The following is a 24,939-nucleotide window of genomic DNA, read 5'->3' on the forward strand; positions in this document are numbered from 1 at the left end:
CACTTCCTGAAGGTGGCCCAGCCCAGGCCGGGGACAAAAGAAAGCCCAGGAGACTTTTCCCTCATCCCAGCTGTGCTTCTCTGTGCCTGGGACCACACAGTACAGAAGGCAGGGGCTCCCCGGGATGGAGACATGGATCTTTGGGTAGGGTTCCTGCTGCAGGAGAACTCGGGCTGGTACAGAAAAGTGCCTCCACCTTGAGCCTCCCCCGCCCGCCTCCCCCCCATGGCCCTGGAACGGTCCCAGCTCAGCCTGGGAACATCTCCGGCTGATCCATCTGGATCCAAGTGTGAGAAAAGTTCATTTCAGACCCAGCTTGACATTCCCAGGTGGCAAGTTAGCACTAACATCTCAATCTGTATGCGACATTTCAATCAAGCGAGGAGTAACAAAAGCAGAACCATTAACATTCGGAGCTGTTCACCAGTGGTAATGACGGGAAACTCGCTCAGAAACTGGAAATTACCAAAAAGAGAGAAGTGTGTGGAGAGGTGGGGGAGGGGAGGTGGGAGGAGGTGGGGGCAGGGAATGATTTTTCTATACTTAGGCCAAGATCCAATGTTTGGATTAATGGTGCCATTACCAGAGAAAGGGCTGCCGATTATGCTCATTCTTAAAATGTTTTTGCTGGCAATTAAATGGCTGCAGTTATTGATCTTTGTTGATTTTATGTCCTCCTAATTTGCATAATCTATTAAAGATGAATGATTCATGATGTGTTTATTATGGGGACAAACAGAATTTGCTGGAGGTACTGTCAAGGTGAGAAACGGGGCAGTGCCCAGACACTTGATGGGCCACCTCGGGAGTGGGTCCAGCATGGTGGCCTTGGGGCCAGGACTTGATGGGTAGCAGTAAGCAGTGATGCAAGGACAGCAGACACAAGAGACTTGGACTTGGGCTAGGTTCTTCTAGAGAGATCTTGGCATCTGTGAAAACTTCAAGCACAGCTGGCATATGGGAGAGGCGTTGGGAATATTTGTAGATATTCCCTTCGAAGATTCTTAAAAAGCATATTTTGTTGGAAAATATGAAGGACTTTGGTCGAGAAAGAAAAGGGGAGGCTCTTTCTGGGCAGGTGTGTGCTAAGCGTGAGGGAACAGGGAGGTCGTCTGTGTCCACAGCCTGGCTTGGGTGTGCTAAGGTGTTCGGGCCCCCCTTGTCATCCCCTGTGTCTCGGGCACCCAGCTCTTTCTGCCTGGGGACAGGCAGCTGAGACTGTAAACCTTCAGGGATGAGTCCTGGGGAAACCGGCCCAGCAATGCCCTAGCCCAACCTGGAGAGCCGACCTTATTGATATTCCTGCCACCTCCTGGCACCAGAGGCTGATTTCAAACTTCACCAGCCACTTGATACAGCTGTTCCACAAGGTCAGGACTGAGAGGAGAGAGGAGCCCGGTCTATTGTGTGGAGGGGAGAGTGGGGCCCAGTGGGCCAGGACACAGCTAATCACATTGCAAGCAAGGCTGGCTGCCAGTGTCTGGGGCTTGGCCTGATAGTCTCCCCTCCCCTCCTTCCATCTTGGAACCAAGGAGAGAGACGGATTTTTCTGGGTGGTGTTTGCAAGTTCTGCCGAGATTTTAATTTCACTGCATCACAACTCAGCAAGCTGCCAAGTCAAGCTGGTTATTTAAATTTATCACCCACTTTCCCTTCCGCTGCTGGGCTGCTCGAGCTCAGCGGCATCTCTTCTCTCCAGCCCACTGCTCTAGGCTGCTGGTCTGGAACGGAGCCGAGTCTCTCCAAAGTGATAAGGAAACAGGGACCAGCTAGAGGAAAGAGTGAGTTGGGGGTACTCTGGCCCCAGGCTGCCTCAGTTTGGCTGGTGGTGGCTGGTACCTTCTTCTATCAACTTCTTACCCTTCCAGAGGACCCCATGGGGGCTGTCATCAACCCCTCAGTAGTCCCAGGGACCTCTGGACCAGGACTTCAGTGAGGACTCTGGCTCCAACTGGATGCTGGCACCTTCAAGTCTCCCATCACTGGTAGAAAAGAGCTCTTCATCCCCATGAACTTCACCTTGGCCTCTAGGGAGAGACCTGTTTCTGTCCAGGTCTTCAGCCATAGAGGAGCATGAAGGGACACAGGCAGCCGTGTTGATCTGGAGGAAGATGAGTACTAGTTTCAGGATGCCCCAAGTCCCTGGGAGAGTCGCCTGAGCATTTAGAGGGCCCCTTGTCCTTGGTGGAAGTCCACAGTGAAGGGGAACACAGGCTTCCTACCCTGGAGTCCACACAGAGCGAGACAGGGAGTGTGTGGCAGCTCTCCGTGCTAACCCTAGCAGCCCAGGAATCCACTGGTCAGTCCCTGGAGCTGCTGCCCTGAGCAGGCTTCACTCGCCTCCGGTGGGCATCGCCACCGAGCGCTGGGAGAGCTTCGCACGAGGGTAGTTCTTCCATCCTCCTCTTAGTCCCAGAGAGGTAGTTGAGGAATTGAGATCTATGTCCAGAAAGAAGCAAGCTACACTCCCCTAAACCCAGCTGGGTAAAAATGTAACAACAAGAGTTGTCAACACACAACCAAACCTCACGCTCTAGTGCCAAGGAGAGGGAAACTCAAAGCCAGAGCAGTAGGTGAGAGCCCGAGGGTATCACCCTGGAGCTGGACCCTACCTGGTGGAGACTGCGGTTATAACACAGCAGACAGGAGCCACGACCTTGGGTCCAAAAGAAGCAGGAAGCCGGAAGTGTGTATCACCCTGCGTAAAGCCAGGAACAGAGCAAGACAATGTCATGTGTGAAAGGGAAACACACAAATTATCCCAGTGGCCCAGGGAAGCAAGTGAGTGAAAAATCGTCTCTGTGAAAAATGGAGTCCCCACTCCTGACCCTGGTTCAGGGTCCAAATTTATACCTGAGTATGTGGCAGGAACCCCCAGCCAAGACCTGACATAAAAATTTGTCTAGGATAATAACCTACCCTGAAACCCCAGCAGGAACCAGGGCAAACCTTCTCTACAGAGGCATTCCCGAACCTAGGGCACATGGAACTCCACCAGTAAAGATGAGCTCACTACGAAAGCTTCGTAGTCCAGGAGCTTCGGGCGTAGCCCTGAGAGTAGAGCCTGTCCCCTGCTTATCCAACCTCCCAGGCTCAAGTGTCAGCATAGAATCTTCCCTTTGGAAAAAAAGTCTGAACTTTGGAAAGCTAGGGACAAGGAAAACACAGTCCTCCTCAGTGAAAAAAAGAGCCTCCTTAGCTTCTCTGCCTTCTGTGGATGGCAGTGGAGGGAGAAGGTGGTTTTATTCAAGCTTTTGGGAGGAACTTCTCTTGATACCTTAAGGCTACAGTTTGGAAGGAATCCATAGCTGAGATCCAGGAGGAGGTGGGGATGCTGCCCAAAGGGGAGTGCCCAAGGAGGGAGAGGAAGCAGAAGCTTCTGGAAGCTGGTAAGTTGGGGGGAGGTCAATAAGGCAAAGTTCAAAGCTGAAAAGCAGGGCTGACCCCCCAGGTCCTGGAGGCCTGTGAGAACCCTGCAGGCTCAGCTTCGGAGAAAGGGGTGGGAGCCCTCAGAAGCTCAGACTCCTTGCCCACATCTGGGATGGTTAGTGATGTGGCCTTTTAGCAGACAGAACTGTGGATCCTGGGAAACCCTCCTCCTCCTACTCAGGGAGTCCTGAGGACCTCCAGAAACTGCCTCTTTCCTGTAGTTAACAACCCCCTTCCAAGGCAACTGCACTTCCCTCCATAAAACAAACAGCTTAGCCCTTGGCCAGCCCCTCCGGGGGAGGAGAGGGCAATAAAGGCTGAGAAATGTTTCTAAAGGAGGCTGGGAGTCTCCTAGCCTTGTCTGTAGGCTCAAAGCCCCTGATTATCTAGAGGAATTTAGGGCACTGACATCAGAGCTCCTTTCCAACCTTGAAAGGAGGGGGCTAGGGAAACTTCTGACATATAGCAAGTCCGAGCCCTTTGCTGTGGCGGCCAAACCAAGCCAGAGGGCTTCTCCACACACCCACACGCCCTGGACCCATCACTTAGGCCTGGAAGGCCCAACAGTAAGAAGCTAGCTTCCTTCAAACATCCCTGAGGCCTCCAGCCACATCCCCAAGGACCTCCAGCCCCCAGACCTCGGCTCTGATTTAATTATGGGGGCATTTCCATAGCAATGAGACATTGACAAATAATGCGGGTGCCCTGGGCCTGCAGCCTAGGGAGTCATTGGATCTGGGCTCTTTCCCTTTCTCCTTTATCCCATTCACCTTTAGAGGGAAAGAATATTGAAAAGAAGGAGCACTAATCCACTCTAGGCCTGGGAGAGTCAGATCGGAATTGGAGCCAAATAAAAACTGTACTATCCCCATCTCCATCCTAAATTCATGTCCATGTCTGTGTCTACCAGCCATCCCCAGAGGTGACAGCCTGCCCATCCCAGCAGGGCACCTTAGACAGAAGCACACAGGGCTTCTAACAGAGCTGCAGAGGGGAGCAGAGTCCTGGAGGAGATGAAGAAGGTGTGAAAGGCTCCCGGGTACTTTAGCAAAGATGCAGTACTGTGGCTGCCTAAGCTGAGCTCAGATGTGGCCCATTACCTTGAGCTTTCATCTTGACTTCTCCTTTCACCTCCTCCCTCCACCCATGAGACCCAAAGACTGAGCACCCCAAAAGGACTGTGCTTAGTCCTCCACAGCTAGGACTCTCTGATCTATGTAGAGATCAGGGAGAGGGGCCAGTTTTAATAGGAATCAAAATTTTTTTTTATTAAGATTTTTTTTTTTATTTGACAGACAGAGATCACAAGTAGGCAGAGAGTCAGGCAGAGAGAGAGAGGAGGAAGCAGACTCCCCGCTTGAGCGGAGAGCCCGACGCGGGGCTCGATCCCAGGATCCTGAGACCATGACCTGAACCGAAGGCAGAGGCTTTAACCCACTGAGCCACCCAGGCGCCCCAGGAATCAAAATATTTTAAAGAAATCAGTGATCTTTATTTCAAACACATATAGTAGCCAACTCAGGCTAACGAAGGGTTGCCTAATAGCACTGGGTACCGTTTTCACGATTTGCTAGGTTATGGAGAACCTCTCAATTCTTATACGGTTGTTTAGAGATGCTTGGGGTATCCCAGAGGACAGTTCTCCAAAAGGGGGTGGTCCCCTGACACTGAACTTGTTTACTCCATTATTTGGCACTTTCTAAGAAGAAAAGGTTGGCTAAGTAAAAGTAAATCAGTCAACACTATCTTTTCTGAATGACCAGAAATCCTAAATGGGGGTGTCCCAATGAATATTATAGGTATGCTTGGGACGAAGGGCTCAGAAGCGTCCTTGTGGCCTCAAAGGCCCCCAGATAAGACCTGAAGGCCTGTTTCCCTCAGAGAACCAACCAGCCCTCAAAGGACAGGAAGACACACACACACACACACACACACCTTGCCACCCCCCCCCCTGCTTCCCTAGGGGGATCAGAATCTTTCTTTCCCTGCTATCAACCACAGGACAAACAAGCCAGCCCTTTTTCAACCCTGAGCTTGGGGAGGCAAGCCTTGCCACTAATGTTACTTCTGAGAGGGCTTTGCTCCCTTCAGCCTGGAATCCCCCCACTCCTCCACAGTGGCGGCTGGGCTGCCAGGCAGGGAGGGAGGAAGTCTGAGGGCCGCTCCCAGAGCAGCCTAATGCTCCAGCAGCTTAAGTGGCCCTTCTCCTTGGGATTAGGGTTTCACTTACACAGAGCGCCTGAAAAACGCTGCGCTTTCGGAAGGATTAGAGCTGACAATTCAGTGCACTCAGGGAACAAAATAAAGCCGGAGAGGAACTGGGAGACCTGGAGTATCGGGAGACTGTGCAAACAGGCTTAACCTCTGCCCACCCAGCAAGAGGGTCTCCAGTGCTCTGAGCCCATCCGTGAGTCGGAGCCGGCCTCCCTGGCGCCCGCACCTGCCCGCTTGTCTCCACATGCGATTTGCTCCCGTTGCTAGAGAAGGCAGCTTGGGAAGTGAAGGAGGAGAGGGCTGGGATGTCGTCCCCTCTCTCTGAGCCTCAGTTTCCTTCTCTAAAAGATAGCCAGGCTCCCTCGCAGGCCTCTGCAGATGTGATACCCGCCCTCACTGCCTAGCCTTCTCCCAGGATCTCGAGGCTATGGCTCTATCCACCATCCAGCCGAGTTTAAAGGAAGCCACCTCTTGGGGGGCCCTAGGCCAGCAGGCGACCATGGCCCAGAGGAGGGCAGTGTGCTGGAAGGAGAAGGAGCGGGAACAGCCTAACTGGTTGTACCCAGCTAGTTGGCTGTCAGGGTGCAGACCTTCCCGAGCCCACCCAGCTCTGGGCAGCTAAAGGTCCAGCTGTGGGGGAGGCAAGATCAGCTGGGAGAGCCACCTGAGCTGGGGGCACAGCCCCCTCTGCTGGAACCCAGATCAGGCAAGGCTCGGAGGAAGCGCTGGGGGCGGGGGGGGGGGGGGGGGGGGGGGCGGGGGGGGCGGGGGGGGGCAACCCAGCACCTGGGGCTGGCTGCTCTCACTCAGGCACTCCTGCTCCCCCTCACCCCCAGCCTAGGAGAAACCTTGGAGAGGATTCAGAAACATGGGAAATAAGAAACCAAACAAAACATGTAGAAAACTCTTTTCCTCTCCTTTAAAAGCAGCTTTTACGGATTTAAAGTTTGTGGCTTCAGTGTATTATGTAAACTTGGATTGGTCATAAAGTGATCGTTATTGGTACAATCAGTGTAAATGTACAGTATATGTAGACAGTAATTACAAATTTAATAACTGTATTCTTGGAAGTATTATAAATGCTTGTGTCAAAAGCAGGCACAGACTGCCAACCTTGGAGCGATCTAACGTCTTCATCTTCACCACCTTATGAGAAGCAGACAAAACTTGAGAATAGGATAGTAAAACAAGAGTTATGTTTTCTGGCCTTAGGGTCCTCCATAGTGTCAAGTGGAGAGCAGAAGTGCTCATTTTCAGAGAACGATGCTGAGGAAAAGCATCTCTACACTCACTGAATAGAACTTCTGCTGTATAAATCTACGTCTAATAAGTCTTGTGGTCTGAGTCATCACCCGGCCAGAGCGGCTCTGCGGTGCTGGCAGCTGCCTTTGTGTTATTTCCTGGGTCTTCTGGATGCTGACGTTCTCCTCGCTTGCGATCAGCCTCTCTGCCCCTCCACCTGTTTATTTGCTGTTCTTTGTGTGAGTTCGTCCGTTGGTACAATTCAAGTGCGTTCAGACGAATGGGTGTCTTTCTTACGCCAAAGAACGGGTTCTTTTGGTTTGGGAAAAAGAGTGTTTATCCATCTTGGAGTCGTGAATACTTCTGAGAGTATGATAAAAGCCATCTAGATATTATGTATGTGTACCTATAACGTTTGATGTATGGCTTTATATGGGCTCTGTGAAGCGGATCCATAGAGTCCTATGGGATCAGTGAACCCCAGTTTAAAATCCTTGCTGTAGAAAATGGAAGAAGCTAAAACATGCAAGCAACAAGAAGCAACAGGATGTTGTTTTAGGAAGGATTCCCCTAGCATACCTCCCGTTATTCTCCTGGACCAAATACCTGTTTTCTGAGTCCGTAATATTCAAGGACGTCATTCCAGAATCAATTCCCAAGTATACTGCTTGTTCTGTTCGTCCGGATTCTGCCCTCTACTCTCTGTGGAATCTTGAACATAACACTTAGCCCTCTGGGTTTCAGTTTTCATCTATACTGTGGGGATTAAAAACAGATCAGCGTCATTGGTTGATACAAGGATCAAAAGAGACAAGACATAGAAAATATTTGGGATGGTGCCCAGTCGTAGTAGGTGCTCAGTGAGGGCTAGCTTAGTCTAGCTGACGTAGGAACGCTACTCTGCCCTTGAATCTTAGAGCTGACAAAACAGCATAAGTTGTCTGGGGGCTGAAATTTTCCAGTTTCTTAATAAAGTCATTCACTGTGCTGTTCTCTGTACTTGCAAGAGGAACTGCACTTAGATTCTCTAAAACCGTTGATTCGATCTGGCCCATTTGCTAAGGAATGTCTGACAGAAGTGCACCGTCTGATTCCGATGCAGTGACTGCTGTAGAAATCGGCTGTAGACTCTTTGGGGACTTCTGCAGTTGAACTGAGAAGACATCTTCATCAAGTACAGTGCTTCTCACACTTCTGGGTACTTTAAGATTCCCAACTACTGCTGTTTCTTGAAGAGCCTCTTTGTTTTTTAGAAGACTCTCCAAGGAGATTAATACTCCACCCCGTGGAGTTTTGTCACAGACTTTTGGTGTCAGTATTTTATTCTTTATGGTTTTTTTTTCTTGCCTCGTCTTAATGACAACAGTGACGATATGAGATTTTTGCTTGTTGGATGACTTCTTTTCCTTTCCTTCGGCCCTTTTGGGGATTATCTGGCTTCATGTTGTCATTCAAAGGCAGTGTGACACAGACATAGCTTCGAATGTGGGCTCTCTGGTTTACTAGCTCTGCGGCCATGAGGAAGTCATTACGCTCTGTGCCTCCATTTTCTCAACTTGGAGACAAGGAAGTTAGATCATCTCGAAGGTTCATCCATCTTTAAAACTTTGTGATCTTAGAAAACAAGTCTCCCCCACGAAATGCCCATCCCCTGGTAATATGTGGGGTTTGGGTTTTTTTTTTTTAAGATTTTATTTATTTATTTGACAGAGAGATCACAAGTAGGCAGAGAGGCAGATAGAGAGAGAGGGGGAAACAGGCTCCCTGCTGAGCAGAGAGCCCCCGATGCGATGCAGGGCTTAATCCCAGGACCCTGGGATCATGACCAGAGCCGAAGGCAGAGGCTTTAACCCACTGAGCCACCCAGGCACACCCCCTCCCATTTTTTTTTTTTTAAGATTTTACTTATTTATGTGAGAGAGAGAGAGAGCATGAAAGGAGGGAGGGTCAGAGGGAGAAGCAGACTCCCTGCTGAGCAGGGAGCCTAACGTGGGTCTTGATCCCAGGACTCCAGAATCATGACCTGAACAAAGGCACTCGCATAACGAACTGAGCCACCCAGGCACCTGGTTGTTTTTTGTGTTTTTTGTTGTTGTTGTTGTTGTTGTTGTTGTTGTTTTAATCCATTTGCGATTCTTGGTGCTGTTGTTACATTTCTGGGATCTTGAATGAGCAAAGCACCTTGCCACTTCCTGTCTTCTGTTGGGCGGCACATACTTTGTAACCGATGTATTTTGCTATGTCGCTGTTTTCTTCTCTTCCCTGCTTTTGCTTGTTTGTTTTGAGGGGGTGGTTGTGCTGACAGTCTTGGAGCTGTCCCTGCTCCCCTCTGTCCATCCGTGGGCAGGGCTCTGTTGATTCTCCTTGCACACATTCCATTACCCATTCATATCTCTCACTAAAAGAGGCTTGCTCAAAGAACGCTGCTGGGCAAATGGCATGATGGTCTTAGTAATTTGAAAACTTCCTGCAGTATGTGTTTTCCATTATTGACAATGGCGTTCCAGAAAGATATATGGCTCTGGCAAGAGTTTGGTCAATTTTTTCCTCTTCTTCAGGTGTCCCCTGTGTACTAATGAAGCCATTGAGGGTGCTTTGTATGCAGTGGCTTGTACCTCTGTTGGTTCAGGGGTCCTGATGGGCACCTCTTTGTGGTAATACTGATGTCACAGGAGACAGCGGCACAGCTGTGTGCGGAACACCAGGAAGCCAGTATGCTTTTTCCTCATCATGGGCCTCTTCTCTCACATTTTAAAAAATGTCTGAATAGTACTTCCCAGATTCAGTTTTTTAACTAGAATTTGGAAATGTGTCTTTCAGTAAACAGTTCTCTTGACGACTTGCAGCACACAGAGTTTCTGTATGCTCCAAGTTAGCCTGACTGTTTTGCGAGAGGAAAAGCCAGTGGAAATAAACATCGTTAATAGAGTAAATCCAGGTTAGCTGGAGACACGTTTCCAGGAGTCCAGCCTTTCTTCCTCTCTTCTGAAGCCAGGTAGGGAATTGTATGACAAAACCGTAGATTACAAGGAATTCGTGTGTGTCATGTTGTAGGAACCAGGCAGCTGAAAATCGGAATTTGGGTACATTTAAATTCCTTTTTTTAAAGAAAGAAGCATCCCAAGTGCCTGGGTGGCTCAGTTGGTTAAGTGACTGCCTTCAGCTCAGGTCGTGACTCTGGAGTCCCAGGATTGAATCCCATATCCTTCAGGCTCCTTGCTCAGCAGGAAGTCTGCTTTTCCTCCTGACCTCTCTCCTTTCATGCTCTCTCTCTCTCTCTTTCAAATAAATAAATAACATCTTTAAAAAAAGAAGAAGAAGAAGGAGAAGCATCCTTCTTTTCCTGGCTGTTTTGTAGGCATTAAGAACAGGGACCAGGAGGAATTGGCTTTCTATATCTTTTTCATTTCAAAACCTCTAACTCTTCCCCAACTCTCCTTTGTCCTGGGGCCTCTTGTCTAATAAATGCCATATTATTCATCTCTCGGGGAACTGATAGATATTGCTGTCCTCATCCACTTCAGACCCACACCGCTGAGAGATGGACAGGAGGAATGAAACTTTTAACAACAATAGAAGTCAGTGAAAGAAAACGCACAACAAAGCAAATACAGATTCTTTCCTCTGTCTCCCTGGGAGTCTGAAGTGATCTCTTGTCTGATGGTTCTGCTCTGTCGTCTATTCTTGAATTCTAGGAAATGTAGGATCTTTGCTGTATTGGACAGTTATCGAGAAGAACCATTCTATTGCATGATAAAAATGAGTCGCAATAAGTCACTCTTATCTCTCTCCATCCTATAAAGATTCATAATCCCTTGCTCAAACTGTTTTTAGAGAAAAAGCAGATTTCAGCATTTGCATTTTATCCCAGTCTTTACCTCTTCAAAGGAGACCAGCACACATGAAACAATTAGAAAACTGTACAACCCACTTGGAGTTGGCCTGAAGTCCGACAGAGTGATAGAGAATCAATCAGTAGGGTATTTACTGAGCATCATTTATTAATTTCTCAACTATGTAAGACAGAACAGAAGACTGCGCCCTGCCCTCAGTTTGATTATGGTCTGTTTGAGGAAGTAAGCCACCATACGGAACAGGTCCAATCTTATGAGAGATAATGACATGATCAACCATGCAGCACAGACATTCTAGAAGTTTAGAAGAAAGAAACTTCCCTGAGGGGTAGAATGGTAGGCATTTTAAGGCTGGAGGTGGAAAAAGAGGGAAACTATGAGGAAGAAGAAGAAAATCAAACAGCAAAAGCACAGAGATGTTCCAGAGCACACACGCTTGTGAAAACAGTCCAGCTGAACCAGGCGGAGTGAGAATCAGCGCTAAGAAAGTCAGGTGGGGAGAGTACCCAGGAGGCTTTGAAAGCCTGGCAGAGTGGAGGTTCCAGCTGTGGACTATTGAGAATCAGTGGTGGTTTGCACAAGGGCAGTGATGTGTTGAGAGCAACGTTTCATGGGGACTAGCCAGACAGCCACGCCTGGGATAGACTGGAGGAGAGGGAACACCAGCAAAAGCACCGTTATGGCAGACCAAGGGTGGGGGTGGGGGTGGGGGGCTCAGGAGCTGAGCTCTGGAGGCTCTAGAGGAAATGGAGATGGGACCAATGGAACAGACATTGCTCAGGAGAATCGGGAACACCTGGTGACTGACTTCATCCAGAGGAGAAGGACACAGGCTATATCAAGAAGGATTTCGGGGAGCCTGGGTGGCTTTGTTAGTTAAGCATCTGACTCTTGATTTCAGTTCAGGTCATGATCTCAGGGTCGTTCAGGATTGTGAGATCAAAGCTCTGTGTTGGGCTGGGCATGGAGTCTGCTAAAGATTCTCTCTCATGCTCCTTACCCCCACCTCCGGCCTCGCCTCCCCCCCCGCCCCCCACTTGTGAGTGTGTGTGCTTTCTCTCTCTCTCTAAACAAAAGAGGATTCCAAAGATTTTTGGTTTGGTGGTCTTCAAGAAGGTCTTCAACACACCTGATTGGGGGTGGGGGTGGGGGAAGATAAGTTGGCTTTTATTCCCCTTAGGTCTGAGGCGACAGTGGGACAACGAATGAAAATGTTCAGCAGGCAGCTGGAAATACAGAAACCTGAGTTGTAGCTCTGTATACTTAGGGGATGATGAATCACTCAGATGTGTTATGGGAGGAATGAGGAAACTCACATCTCAGAAGAGTAGGAGATGAGGTGAGATTCAGGAGAGAGTGGCAAGGAGAGCCAGGGGTGTTTTGGAATAGCCATAGAGAGGATGAAGACCAGGGCAACTGATGAAAAGAAAATGTGCTGGGCCAGATATGCAGACTTCTGTGACTTCCCGCAGCCACCCTTCGCCTTCTCAGGGCCAGACAGAGGCGCTACAGTGGGGGAGTGGCGCAGGCTGAAGAGGAGGATAAGGGGGATCTGGAGAAGATAAATGGGACCCAGGCACCACGTTTTCTTTAGTGCATGGAAGTGTGGGAGAGGGAAGAGGGCAAATTATTGTCATTAAAGATTGGGACATAAATTGCAAGGCAGGTGGTGGTCCCTTCATGGTGATGGAGGGGACAGGCAAGGAAAGGAGGCCACTCAGGTGTAGCTGTGTCCCAGAGAGGTCTTTGGACTCGGGTGGTTCCCTTATATTGGCTTGCCTTACCTTCCTCCAGGACACGGCTAAAGAAAGCCCTGCCCTCCACCCTCCAGACTCTAGCCAGGAGAAGTTTCCAGGGACAGAAGTCCAGTAGCTGGTGGGGGAGCACATTTTGCTCATTGGAACTTTATCCAATCCACTTGAACTGTTGGCTCAAAGCTCCCGATTTTCCTGTCAGGGATGGTTTTCTATTGTTTAAATGCCATAAACACTAACAGCAAAATAGCTTCCTAGTGGCACAACCCTCCCCCTCCCACGGCCCCCACCCCAACCGCCTGCTTGCCACACCTGCCAGGCCCTGCACCTACAGCTCTACTTAGAGAGGACAAGGAAGACCCATCAGCCCCAGCATGGGTATGGGGGGAGTATCCTCCAAGCCTGAAGGGAAGACGGGGTGCTAGAGAGGTGATAGAGGTCCATTTGGTTACTGGAGAAACCACAGCTGACTGTCTTGCCGGAGAGGAGGAATAAAAGCAGGTCGTCTCCCTCCCTTCTCCATCTGGGTTTGGGCTACAAAGGGACACATGCAAAGGTAAACACGGGCACGTAAAACACGCAGAGACACACAGAGCGCTACACAGAGCAGAGGTGCACAGCCCATCACAGGACACTTGGGGAACAAGCTTAAACCCGTGCAAAGGCACACCCGGACCCGCTCATTCAGACATTCTCCCACGTGTCTGCACACAGCTCTGTCCTCTCCAAGAGTTTCCACCCCACGAAGTACCCTGGTGTGAGCAGAGGCAGGCCTCTCTCTTCCAGGCCTCACCCCTTCCCCTTTGTGTTTTTCCAGGTCGTGACATGGCGAGCACCACTCTGCCTGGTTACCCCCCTCACGTGCCCCCCACTGGCCAGGGAAGCTACCCCACCTCCACCCTGGCAGGAATGGTGCCTGGTAGGTGACAATACTGCAGCTGCCCAATTTAGGTGGGGGTGACTAAATTGTGGGTGAGCTGCCGCATGCTCAGTAGTCTGGGGTGGGGGGATCCAACATCCCTTCCCCCCAAAACCAGTGCTGTTCCATCCCTTTGTCTCCCTAGAGGCTGCAGTTGGTCCCTCATGAGCAACCCAGGGAGGGAGTTTGCAGAAGCGGCTCTTGTGTGCTCCCACTGTACGTCACGGCCCCTCCACAGGGCCCGCCCACCCGAGCCTGTGCCGGAGAGCACTGAGCCTCAGCTCCTCTCTCAGCGCCCCAGCCCACCCCCAGCCAGCTGACACTGCTTGGAAGAGCCTGCCCTGGTTTCCATGGAAACTTGGAGCCAAGAACCATTTCCAGGGCATTGTCAGTCACTCAGACAAAGCCACCCTGGTCCACACCAACCCACAGGGAAAACCAGTGTGGAGAATTGACCCCACCCCAGAGAGAGCAGGGAGCTAGTCCCTAAGGAAAGTGGAACAGAGAGGACAGGTTATGGCAGGACCCAGAGGCATTGGCTTCAGAGAGACAAGCTAGAGCACCACGTCTCTTCAGAGGTACTGGAGCCCTCATTCCCTGAGGAGCTGGGTCTGGACTGTGTGGATCAGAGGCGGAAGCCACCCTTAGGGTCTGAGGAACCCAGCTGGAGGTTGTGCTCTTCCCAGCCTCTCACCCCTGATTGAGAGCTGGGCTTGAAGCCACAGAGTTGAAGCTTCTATTAGCAGAAACACCAACAAACTCTTGTCTTAAAGAGGGTGAGACTCGCTGGACCTGCAGCCCACCCCTGCTGGCGGCCCTCCCCTCATGCACAGCCCTTATGGTGGGGGAGGATGGAAGAGGGTGACTGACCCTATTCCTGGATGTCCATTCAGGGACAGCCCTGGCTAAACAGAGCTTGGGGTGATGGGCAGTGGCAAAGAGGGTGCTGCACCACAGGGGCTGAAGGGCGTTAGAGGGCCTGGCTAAGGAGAGCTGGGAGGTGTGGGGGAGGGAATCCCTGCCCAGATCTGGAGTGGGGGTAGAAGTGTTGGGGACAAGGAGCGTCTTCTGGGAAGGTACCAGCAGTGAGCAGGTGGAGGCTGGAGAAGGTCTAAGGGGGGGGTGAGGGAGGGGGTGTCTGCAAGGAGGTGGGGATGAGGGGAGCCGCAGAGAGCTCATGGTGGCAAGGGGGGAGTCGTTAAACAGAATCTAGTGCTGATGAGGAAATTACACTTGTTTCATTAGCGATGGGGAAGGAGATAGCTCAGTTCCTCTTGGTCACAGTTGAGCTCAGAAGCTCATTATCCTGCTGCACGCATGCTTTCCCTCCTCGTCAATAAACAGGCTTTCCAGTGGCTGCATCCCCCACCCCCACCCCCACCCCAGCTCCCTCTCAGAGAGGGGCCCCTTCTCCTCTACTTAACCCGCGGTTAGGGATCACTGTAAACAGTCTGGGGTCATCACACAGGAGAAAGGGCGAGGGGGAAACCTGGAGGCCTGGCCTTTCTCCCGCGGAGGGAGAGAAGCAGCTTCCGACGGTTCCCAGCCCACGGGCCCTCGGCTAACCCCCGAGAGTCCACCTGCTTCCCACTGCCTCCTCCTCCTGCTGCGTGGCCAGCGTATCCAATCCCTCGAGGGAAAGGCGGGAGGGTGGTGTTTCCCAGCAGAGCCCCCACCCCTCACACTGGCACCTTGCTGAGATGCCAGTCTTAGGACTTTCTGGGACAAAGTGTCCCGAGGGCCTTCCTTCACCACCTTGCCCCGCTTCCATCCCGTGGGGCTATGGTTCCTAGAACCAGAGTGTCCACCTACCCCCCAAAGCAGCGGGGTAGGCCACAGGGACCAGAACAAACCCTTCCCGGATGGCCCGGAGTGCCTCCTTGGGGGAGCCCCAAGCCCCCGGGCCCATGTTGGTGCTTCTGCACCCGCCCCACCACGGGCTCTCCCCACGCGGAGCCGGTGGACTGGTGGACTGCTCTGCCTCTGTCTGCCCTCAGGCCTTCTGCGGGGTCGCCCTGCCCGCCGCACCTGCAGCTCGGACCAGGGGGGAGGCCGCTGGCGGGGCACGTCGGGTCCGTCCCGGCGTTGCGCTTGTCTGATCCCCACTCCCCCACCCTCCCGCAGGGAGCGAGTTCTCCGGCAACCCGTACAGCCACCCCCAGTACACCGCCTACAACGAGGCTTGGAGATTCAGCAACCCCGCCTTACTAAGTGAGTACGCCACCTGGCTGGCCGGCGGCTCAGCGCGTCCGCCCGTGGGCCAGCTCAGCCAGGCTGCCTCCCGACGCCGGTCCGACTCCCCGCCACCCGACCTTCGGGTGCCGGGCGGACGGGCGGGCTCGTTAGTGCCGCACTGAGGTCCCGGGATGCCTTGAGGACGCCGGTGCCTCCCGCCCCCTCCCTCCTTTTCTCTCCCTCCCCCTGGGCTAGACGGCTCTCCGCCGCCCCCACCCACCCTGGCTCCCTCTGGAAGGCCCCCAGTCGGGCGGCGGCGGTCACCGATCGATCGGGTCCCTCTCCCACCGGTGAATGAAGCTCTCCCGGGGGCGACCGGCCCCGTGACCCAGCCAAAGTGTCCCTGCCCCTAGTCCGCCAGACCCCAGCCCCGGGAGGTCTTTGCTTTTCTTTCCTTTTTTGTTCTCCTGTTTGTCCTCTCACCCAGCCCATTCTTCTCCTGTGTTAACTTCCAGGTTCCCCTTATTATTATAGTGCCGCCCCCCGGGGCTCCGCCCCTGCCGCTGCTGCCGCTGCCTATGACCGCCACTAGTTACCGCGGGGACCACATCAAGCTTCAGGCCGACAGCTTCGGCCTCCACATCGTCCCCGTCTGACCGCCCACCCCAGAGGGAGGGAGCACCGACGCCACGCGAAGCCTCCCGGCCACCGCCCCAGCCCCATCCCCATCCCAGGATCCCTGCAGCCCTTCACACCACCCGGTCGAAGGCCGGACAGGACGGGTGGAGCCGCGGGCGGGACCCTCAGGCCCGGGCCCACCGCCCCCAACCCCGCCCGCCGCCCCTCCCCGCCTTCCAGGACTGCGCGGTGTTGAGAGGAGGGCGCGCCTCAGCTCGCTCGGGCTACGCCCGAGCCGGCCCCGGAGCGGACCAGCCACACCGCCCGACCCTGGCGGGGCCTGCCGCTGCGCGCGGGGGACACGTTTCTGTGACACACAATCAGCGCGGACTGCAGCGCGGCCCAGCCCCGGAGCAGCCCGCCTCGGACGCTCCCGCGCCGGGGGAGGCTTCGCTGGAGGGACTGGGCGAAGGAAATTAAGAACGAAACGATTTCCTGAAGAAGGAGGAAGAGCCCCCTGCCAAACCCTTGGGGAAGAGCCCTTACCCTCGCGCTAGCCGGACTGCCCCCACCTTCCGAGTGTGCCCTGCCCCAGGAAGTGGCATGGAATGGGGGCGTGGGGTCATCAGGTCTTTCCGAAGTGGCGACCCAAGGCACGTTGGCTCCAGCAGCGCGCACCCGCCGAGCCCTAGCTTTGGCTCTTCCCTACTCCACCTGAACTGCCTGGCTCCGTAGGGTCCAGGCACTCCTACTAGTGACCGGACTCTCCGCCCCACCTTGCCCCTACCTCAGCGTCTTTTCCATCAGCCGACCTCCCATTCTCCCCTCCTGCCGGTCCATTTCCCATCCCACGACCCTCCGCATCTCTCCTCCTCAACTCCTCGCCCCTTCGGAGGCTCTCCAGTGCCTGCCGCAGGACCAGTTTCCATACGCCTCGGCCACTGATCTTGCCCAGCGGCTACTGGATATCCCCTCCCCCGACACAGACTCGTGATCTGCCGGTAGTGGGAGCCGGTTCTGAGCTGGCGTCTGGGGCGGGGTGGAAGTGGGGGCTGCCCAGTCCACACACCCCCCCAGGACCCCCAGCCTCCTCCTCCAGCAGGAACTGAACAGAACCGTGAAAAGTCTACATTTATTTAATATGATGGTCTTTGCAAAAAGGAAAAACAAAACAAACTCAACAGGCTGCTGCTTTGTAGAAAGACGGTGTGTGTCGTGTGAAGGCGAACCCCTATGTATATAAGCCCGCCCCACCGCCCCACCCCGCCCGGTAGAGTCCCCGCTGCCCGCCCGCCCTGCCTGTAGATACGCCCCTGTCTGTGCTGTGAGAGTCGCCGCTCGCTGGGGGGGAGGGGGGGACACAGCTACACGCCCACTAAAGCACAGCACGTCCTGGGGGAGGGGGGCATTTTTTATGTTACAAAAAAAAAAAAAAATTACGAAAGAAAAGAAATCTCTATGCAAAACGACGAACATGGTCCTGTGGACTCCTCTCGCCTCTGTTTCGTTGGCTATTTCTCTGTAATTCCGTGTTTTCGCTCTCCTCGTCTCTCCGCATCTCTCCCCTCTCTCCATCTCTCTCTGCCCCGCTTCTCTCCCCCTCTGTCTCTGTCTCTCCGTCTCTGCCCCTCTCCCGGCCTCTCCCTCAGCCCAGCCCCGGCCGCCTGGCCCACGCAGGCCCGTTCCCAGGCGGCAGCTCCAGCCCCCGGGGCTCGCCGCTCCGGCCGGGCCCTGCGCCCTGGGCCGCCGGCGGCCGGGCCGCCCCGCCCCGTAGTTGCTCTCTCTTGGTAGCGGCGATGCGCCCTGCATGTCTCCTCACCCGTGGATCGTGACGACTCGAAATAACAAAGTCAATAAAAGTGAAAATAAATAAATAAATAAATAAATAAAAATCCTTGAACAAATCCGAAAAGGCTTGGAGTCCTCGCCCAGATCTCTCTCCCCTTCGAGCCTTTTCATTTGAAAAGGAAAACGAGAAGAGACTAGTTTAAGGGAACTGCCGGCGCCCGGCAAGGCTCCCGTGGCCCGAGCGGGGCGGCGAGAGCACTGGGGTTCAAACCCCGAGGCCCGGTTCGTCCCAGTCCCTGTGGAGCTGGCCGGGCAGGGGCCCCAGCCCCAGGACCCAGCCGAACCCTCGAGAGATCCCCCTGACAGCTCTGGTCTCCTAAGCCACTTTCAGCGCGTCGGTTCGTTTTGATTCTTTTCTTTTTCTTTCTTTCCTTCCCCCCCCCTTTTTTTGTGCACATGAGAAATAAAATAATAAATAATAATAATAAATAATAATAATAAAAATTTTGTATGTCACTCCCCACGGCTCCAGGTTTGTCTCTCCCTGTCTCTGGGATAGGCCTCCCCTCACATTGGTCGATCCCAAACAACCCCTCAGGGACCCTCCCACCGACCGACTTCCCACCCTCTCGCCGAGCCCCTGTGGGTGGCGGCCGAAAGCAGGCGGAGGCCCAGACCCGCGTGCCCTTGGGTCGCCACCCGCACCGCCCACCCCACCCTTGGGGCAAGGAGTGGAGCTTCCCAAAACTTCAGAGTAACCTCGAGTTCCGCGTCTATACCAGGCTCTATACCTGCCTCTCCACCCGCCCCCGAGTTAGGGCTCAGGCTCTCAGGACGCGACGTCGGGGCGCTCTCCCCACAGGTGGGCTTGTCTGCCGCGCCGGCTCCTTCCTCCGCTCGTCGCGCAGCCGCAATTTTACCCCCGCGTCCGCGCGGAGCCGGCGGAGACCTCAGACGCCGGTGGCGCCGCGAGTTTCCTCGCTAGGCGTTAACTTCCAGCGCCCGACCGACCGTGCAGGCCCTGCGGAGACTCAGGGACACCCTGCCGTTCTTGGGACCTCGCGCGCCCTTGGGTTCGTCCCGGAAAGGGGGAGAGGGCGCACAGTTCCTTACGCCTGTGTGGCGGTAGGTGACTTCCATTTCTGTTCGCGTGGGTCAGTCTGTTCCTGCGGCGGGGGTCGGGGAGGTCTGGTGGTGGGGTGGGCAGGAAAACGGTTTTGTTTTTTCAGACACTCTTACTGTTCTTGTCGCTCGGTGTCCAGGGAAGGATCTGTGTGTCTGTCCCTGTGTCTGTTCCTGCGTTGGGGAGGGAAGGAGTGATCCAAGACTGTCCAGGCTGCATCTGAGATACTTGGAAGGGGTCCCCCTCTCTGTCTCTTCAGCAACCTCCAGCCAGTGTCCACCTGGTCTCTGCTCTTAGAGACTTTCTTTCTCTGCCCTTGGGAAACCTGCCACTTGGCCCCCATGTCTGCCCCTTCCCACTTGAAAGGCTGTTGAAACTCTGGGCTACCAAGGATGGTGAACAAGGCCTGGAGGCTGACTAAGGAGTGACCTTCTCCCTTGGCTGGTGTCTCCCACCAGGAGACCTCCTTCCCACCAGGAACCTAAAGGCCTTTCTTTCCCCAAGCCCATTTGCTCAGCTTCACCCACATCATGGGACTTCAGGAGGATATGAAGGGTCCCCCCAACAGATTAGCAACCCCCTAATCAAATTGATTCCCTCTCTTCTCCCTCTAGGAGAAGGTCTCCTGCCCAGTCCCCATCTCATCAAGTGATGATCCCATTGTCTACCCTGCCCTGTGTTGCTCCATTTGATCACGAGTCTCCTAAAAGAGTGGTCTTCAAACTTCTTTGGTCATACACATTATCAGTAGAAAGAATTCTGAATGTGCACTCCCGGTATAGGTATATTTACTTATTTGCCAATTCCATAAATATACTCCTGGACTAACATTATGAATTTTAGGACATAAAATAGAAAAAGGACACGATTGGAATACATAGAAATAGAAGTTGTAATAGTCTCATCTCATGCCTAAATGGATTATTTTGCACTCCCTGGAAAATGTACACCCCACTTCAGAGATCCTGCTTAGAATCCATCAAAACCCAACATGGCCGAACTCCTGTCTATTGCCGGATACCCAGTAGGTCCCCACTGCCTGGCTTTGCCTCCAGGTCCCCCAGACTGGGAACCCTGCCCTGCCCGACCCATTAAATTGGAAGCCATGCCCTTCCCTGGGCCCCACCAGAACTCCCTACCTTCTGTTCTATTTCTGGTCACCTTTAGACCAGATGGGACAGCGAGGATTCCACTGTCTACAGTGACCACCTTCGCCCAGAAGCTTCATGTTGTGCTGTGTCCCTCCTGAGGCACTGATTTCTGCTTGGAAATCAGAGACCCTCCAGACTGTTCCGTACTCTTTGACCAGTTTCCTGTTCTAATTGCAGCCCCATTTACCTACCCCAAACACAAATAGGGCCCACTTCAGCATTCCCCAGAACTCACCTAATTCTGGCTCTGCAGGTCCTGTCCCGGTCCCACCCCACAGAGATCCCAGCTGAGGTACGCCAAGTATGACAATTAGAAACAGATGAAGAAAGGTGTCCTGGGTTGAAGGAACAGCAGGAGCCAAGACATGGAGGCATGGAAATATACCCGATAAAATGTGGCTGGAATATCAGGTGCCTGGGGAGAGTCAGGGGGTGGGGGTAGAGAGAGATGGCAGGAGGTGAAGCGTCAAAGTAGTTGAGAGCCAGGACACTGTACTGGAAATATCAAAATCATATCCTTCAATTGCACGGCTCCTTTAGGGTAGCTGCCCCACTCCCAGCTCCTCCTGCCCTTGTAGACACCGAATCTCTCTACTCTGCTACTACGGTTGGACTCCAGCACAAATCCAAGCCAAGCCAGTCAGGACAGAACACAGGATGCAGGAGAGAATGAGGACATTCCCTGAGGGAGCAAAGCCCAGTGGAGGCCCTGAGGGGGATTCCCCAGCTTTTGTCACCTCAGTTAAGGGCAGCTGAAGTCTACCACTCACTCCAAATCTGCCCTCACGCCTTGTCTTTCCCATCTCACATCCGAGCCCCCAGCACGAGACATCTCCACCTTTAAAAGAGGCACGCAACTGGACCACTTCTGACTACCCGCCCTGTACTGTCCTAGTCCAAGCCACTGTGATCCTTTAGCTGGGTTTGCGAAAGAACATTCCAATTGGTCTTTCTGCTTCCATCTTTGCCCCATCCACCCCAGCCCATTCTTACCCCAGCAGCCAGAGTGATGCTCCAACATGTAGAGCAGATCATGTCCCCCTTGCACGTGTTCTGACTGTCTCCCCCTCACCCCTGCCCCACCCTGACTGCTACTCCCTCCTGACCTCACCTTCAGACCTCCCCCTGACCTCCAGCTCACCTCTGCACAGTGCTTCTGTTACTCCAAGCATGAGCCTTCCTCCCGCCAGCCGGCCAGCTCCCCACTTCCTTAAGGGCTTTGCTCTGATGTTCCCTGACCAACTTAAATGAACTAGCACACACAAGCCGTCACTCCGTTCCCCTCCCCCGCTTCTCCGTCTGCTCTGCTACGCCTGACAGGCTGTGAGTTACTGATTTCTGTCTTGTCCTCTCCCATCAGAATGGGAGCTCCATGAGGACAGATTTTTGTCTGATCTGTTTGCTGCTCTGTCACCAATGGCTGGACAGTGTTTGGCACATAGACGTTCAGCAAACAGCAATGGATGAATAAAAGAATGGAGTGAGGTCCATTACTCCAGGAGTAAGCAGGAGGCTGAAGCAGGAGAGAGGAGCACAGGAGAGAGTGAGAGATGCTAGGAACCTTCAGTCACGTGGAGGAAGAGAATGACCAGCAGAGAGCAGCTGAGTGGCTAAGGGAGGAGGTGGGAGAGGGCAGGTGCTGCTCTTACTTCTCTAGAAGCCCGGTGGTTTGATGTGATCACTGAACTCCTTAAACAGCTCCCTCCATTACCTAGGGTGACTTTTCCTTACCACCCAAGGCTCCCACCATTGTCCTCATGGGGGCCTCAAGGGGGCAGCCCTTCATCCATTGGGAAACCGTCCCTCCAGCCTCCTTTGTAGCCCTTGTGGGACTGTCAGTCCGAGTGTCCATCAGCTCCTGACCACATAGATGGGCCTGAGACCCACATCTGCCTTACAGGGACCTCACATCCCTGTCCAAAGAGCACACAGTCCTCAGGTTAGGAGCAAAGGCCTCTCAGAAGGCTCATTACCAGGGACTGGAAGAGAGACTTTCTCTTCTCTTGGACTGCTAGCTGAAATGACTAAGGACTTTGGACCTCTAAGGACGGCGCCCTACCCCATGGAGAGCGCAGACCCACTTAGAGTCAGGCAAGAACACACAGAGCTGAGAGAGGTAGAGAGGAAAAAAGCTCTGGTGGTATTCTCCGAGCCTCTGAAGCCAGCTAGGCCTGAAACAAGACCACTTTGGGGCTTCCAGAGTCATAAGCCAGTACATTCTCCTTCTTTTCACTTAAGCGGAAGTGCTGAATATCTGTGGATTGTAGTCTAAGAGGGTCTGACTTAAGTGGTTCTGGAGTGCACGAATGCCCTGGGAAGTACTTTGGATTTTGTTTTTTTCTGTAGGCCGTGAGAGCCACGGAAAGTGTTTGAGCAAGAGAGTAGTTTAATAGGCCTGCATTTTTGGAAGGGCTCTCTGGCCATAATGTGAGGGATGGGATACGAGAAGAGGCAATGAGTACAGATAGACTTGTACGAACTGATTTCAATAGCCCAGGCAAGAGAAGGTGGTGGTCCGTCTACACCCAGGATTCACTCAGGAAGGACACTGGCACAGAAACAATAAAGTTATATTTTTAAATTAAAAAAAAAAAGATAAGGGCGCCTGGGTGGCTCAGTGGGTTAAAGTCTCTGCCTTCAGCTCAGGTCATGATCCCAGGGCCCTGGGATCGAGCCCCGCATCAGGCTCTCTGTTCAGCAGGGAGCCTGCTTCCCCCCTCCTGCCACTGCCTGCCTCTTTGCCTACTTGTGGTTTCTCTCTGTCAAATAAATAAAATATTAAAAAAAAAAAAGATAAGTACCAAACTGTAAATAGATTGTATAAGAAAGAGGAAAAATGAAATAATTTCCATCTATAAACATAAACATTGGAAAGATAAACGCACTCTTATAAAAATGGTTGTCTCTGGGTGGGGAACAGTGTGGATACAGACCCAGCAAGAGTAAGGTGCCTGTGAATGTGTACTCTTTGAATGTAATTTTAACTTTATTGAAAAATGAAATTTAAATTAAAAATGTAAAAAGACTCGGGACGCCTGGGTGGCTCAGTGGGTTAAAGCCTCTGCCTTCAGCTCAGGTCATGATCCCAGGGCCCTGGGATCGAGGTCCGCATCGGGCTCTCTGTTCAGCAGGGAGCCTGCTTCCCCCCTCCCGCCCCTGCCTGCCTCTCTGCCTACTTGTGATCCCTGTCTGTCCAATAAATAAATAAAATCTTTTTTTAAAAAAAGTAAAAAGACAATCAAGCCCTTGACACATATAATCATAATTGTTTAGTGAATAAACCAAATTTTGCTTTTTGCTGTACAACTGAGGAAAAGGCCATTGGATTTGGGGAATAGGGGTACGTGGTGACCAGAAGGCTAGTGCTTTCTAAAGGGGGAGAGAGGACAGAGGGGTGGCAAGGAGAGGTAGTTAAGACCTGAGGAAGCAGGAGGCAGAGGGTAAACAATTGTTGGAAAAGTTTGGAGGGGGAGGGGCTTGAGATGGTGCTACTGGCAGCTCAAGGGAAGGTTCTTTCAGGCTTGGGGCTGTGGACCAGCCTGCTGGCTAAGGCATAGGGTGGAAGGCAGGGGAAGGCAGTGAAGATGTTTGGAGATGGATGTGAGAGGCTTATGAAAGGAGGTCTGAAAGAATGGGGCCAAGGCGTAGGGGTGAGGGGTGGGGAGGACCCAGAGAATTCTACTGGGGAAAGGAAGGTCATAGGGGAAGGGAGCTGCTGGGGTTGCTCAGAGGGATGTAGGAGGCCCAGCTGCTGTGTGCACAGAGTGTGGGGAGCAGGGCTGGGCCCAGCCTTGAGGATAGTAGAGTTCTGGAAGAATCTCCCTGGGATTCAGAAGGAAGTCTGAGAGCAGAAACGTGTTGCCAGCAGCAGGGAGAACACACTTGGGTGGTAGACCTCTGGCTCCCCTTGCCCAGGCTGGTTCCAGCTCTCAGGACACAGCAGCCAGAGTCCCAGGATTACATTGCTCCTCCCTTGCTGACCTGATCCCCATCCCCCTCCTCTACAGGCCCCCAACTAACAGAACCCCAGCAGCAACTAGGGCCCATTTTCATGGTCTGATCTTGGTGCCTGTCCCTCGACTAGTGCCCAGGCATGGCCTCAACCGCCTTGTAGGAGAGGCCTGTGGAAGAACCATCTGCCCAGCCCCCTTCCCCCCCCACCCTCCTAACCCCCACCTCAAGGCATTCCCAGCCCCCATATACAACCTAGGGGCAGGACAACAAACGCGGTACACAGAGGCATCTCTAAGCCAAGAACAGAAGGGACCTGAAAGTTGGCTAGGTGACCGCCCACAAGGCCCCTTCCTCTCTCTGTGCCTCAGTTCCTCCATGTGTAAAAACCAGATGGCCTCTGGGACTCCTTCCCCTTGGACATCCTAGGCTTCTAGAGGTGTATACTGTAGGTGCTCAGGCAATCTCTGTGACCAGCAGAATCTGAGAAAGCTCTGTGGAAGCAGAGGGGGTACATTCAGATGGTGAAGGGGATGGAGTGTTCTTTTAAACTCTAGGAGGAGATGTGGATTCATTTATATGTTGCCATCTCTCCCATCTGGGAGTTAGTACTGCCTTTTCCTCTCTCTTTTCCCAGTGTCTGCCCAGAGGTCTCTAGGGACAGGGGCTGCAAGCACTGAGACAGGAGAGTGGTGGGGCCCACTGAGGGTGCAACGTAGGG

The 24,939-nt window shown here is 53.1% G+C and overlaps 1 protein-coding gene across 6 annotated transcripts in view; it reads left to right on the top strand.

Annotated features, from left to right (window-relative positions):
- The window catches only part of PAX2 (paired box 2), a 90,596-nt gene extending 73,149 nt beyond the window's left edge, over positions 1-17,447 (top strand). For 4 of the 6 annotated variants that reach the window (XM_046026151.1, XM_046026152.1, XM_046026147.1 and 1 more), the window contains 3 exons: positions 13,311-13,412; positions 15,537-15,623; positions 16,122-17,447. In XM_046026151.1, the coding sequence (XP_045882107.1) occupies positions 13,311-13,412; positions 15,537-15,623; positions 16,122-16,243 (311 nt within the window). In that variant the 3' untranslated portion in view covers positions 16,244-17,447. Of the gene's footprint in view, positions 1-13,310; positions 13,413-15,536; positions 15,624-16,102 lie in introns of all 6 variants that reach the window. The other 2 variants (XM_046026149.1, XM_046026150.1) reach the window with 1 other exon arrangement.
- The last annotated feature ends 7,492 nt before the right edge of the window (positions 17,448-24,939 follow it).

Source organism: Meles meles, chromosome 13 (genome assembly GCF_922984935.1).
Source record: "Meles meles chromosome 13, mMelMel3.1 paternal haplotype, whole genome shotgun sequence".
NCBI classification, from domain to species: Eukaryota; Metazoa; Chordata; class Mammalia; order Carnivora; family Mustelidae; genus Meles; species Meles meles.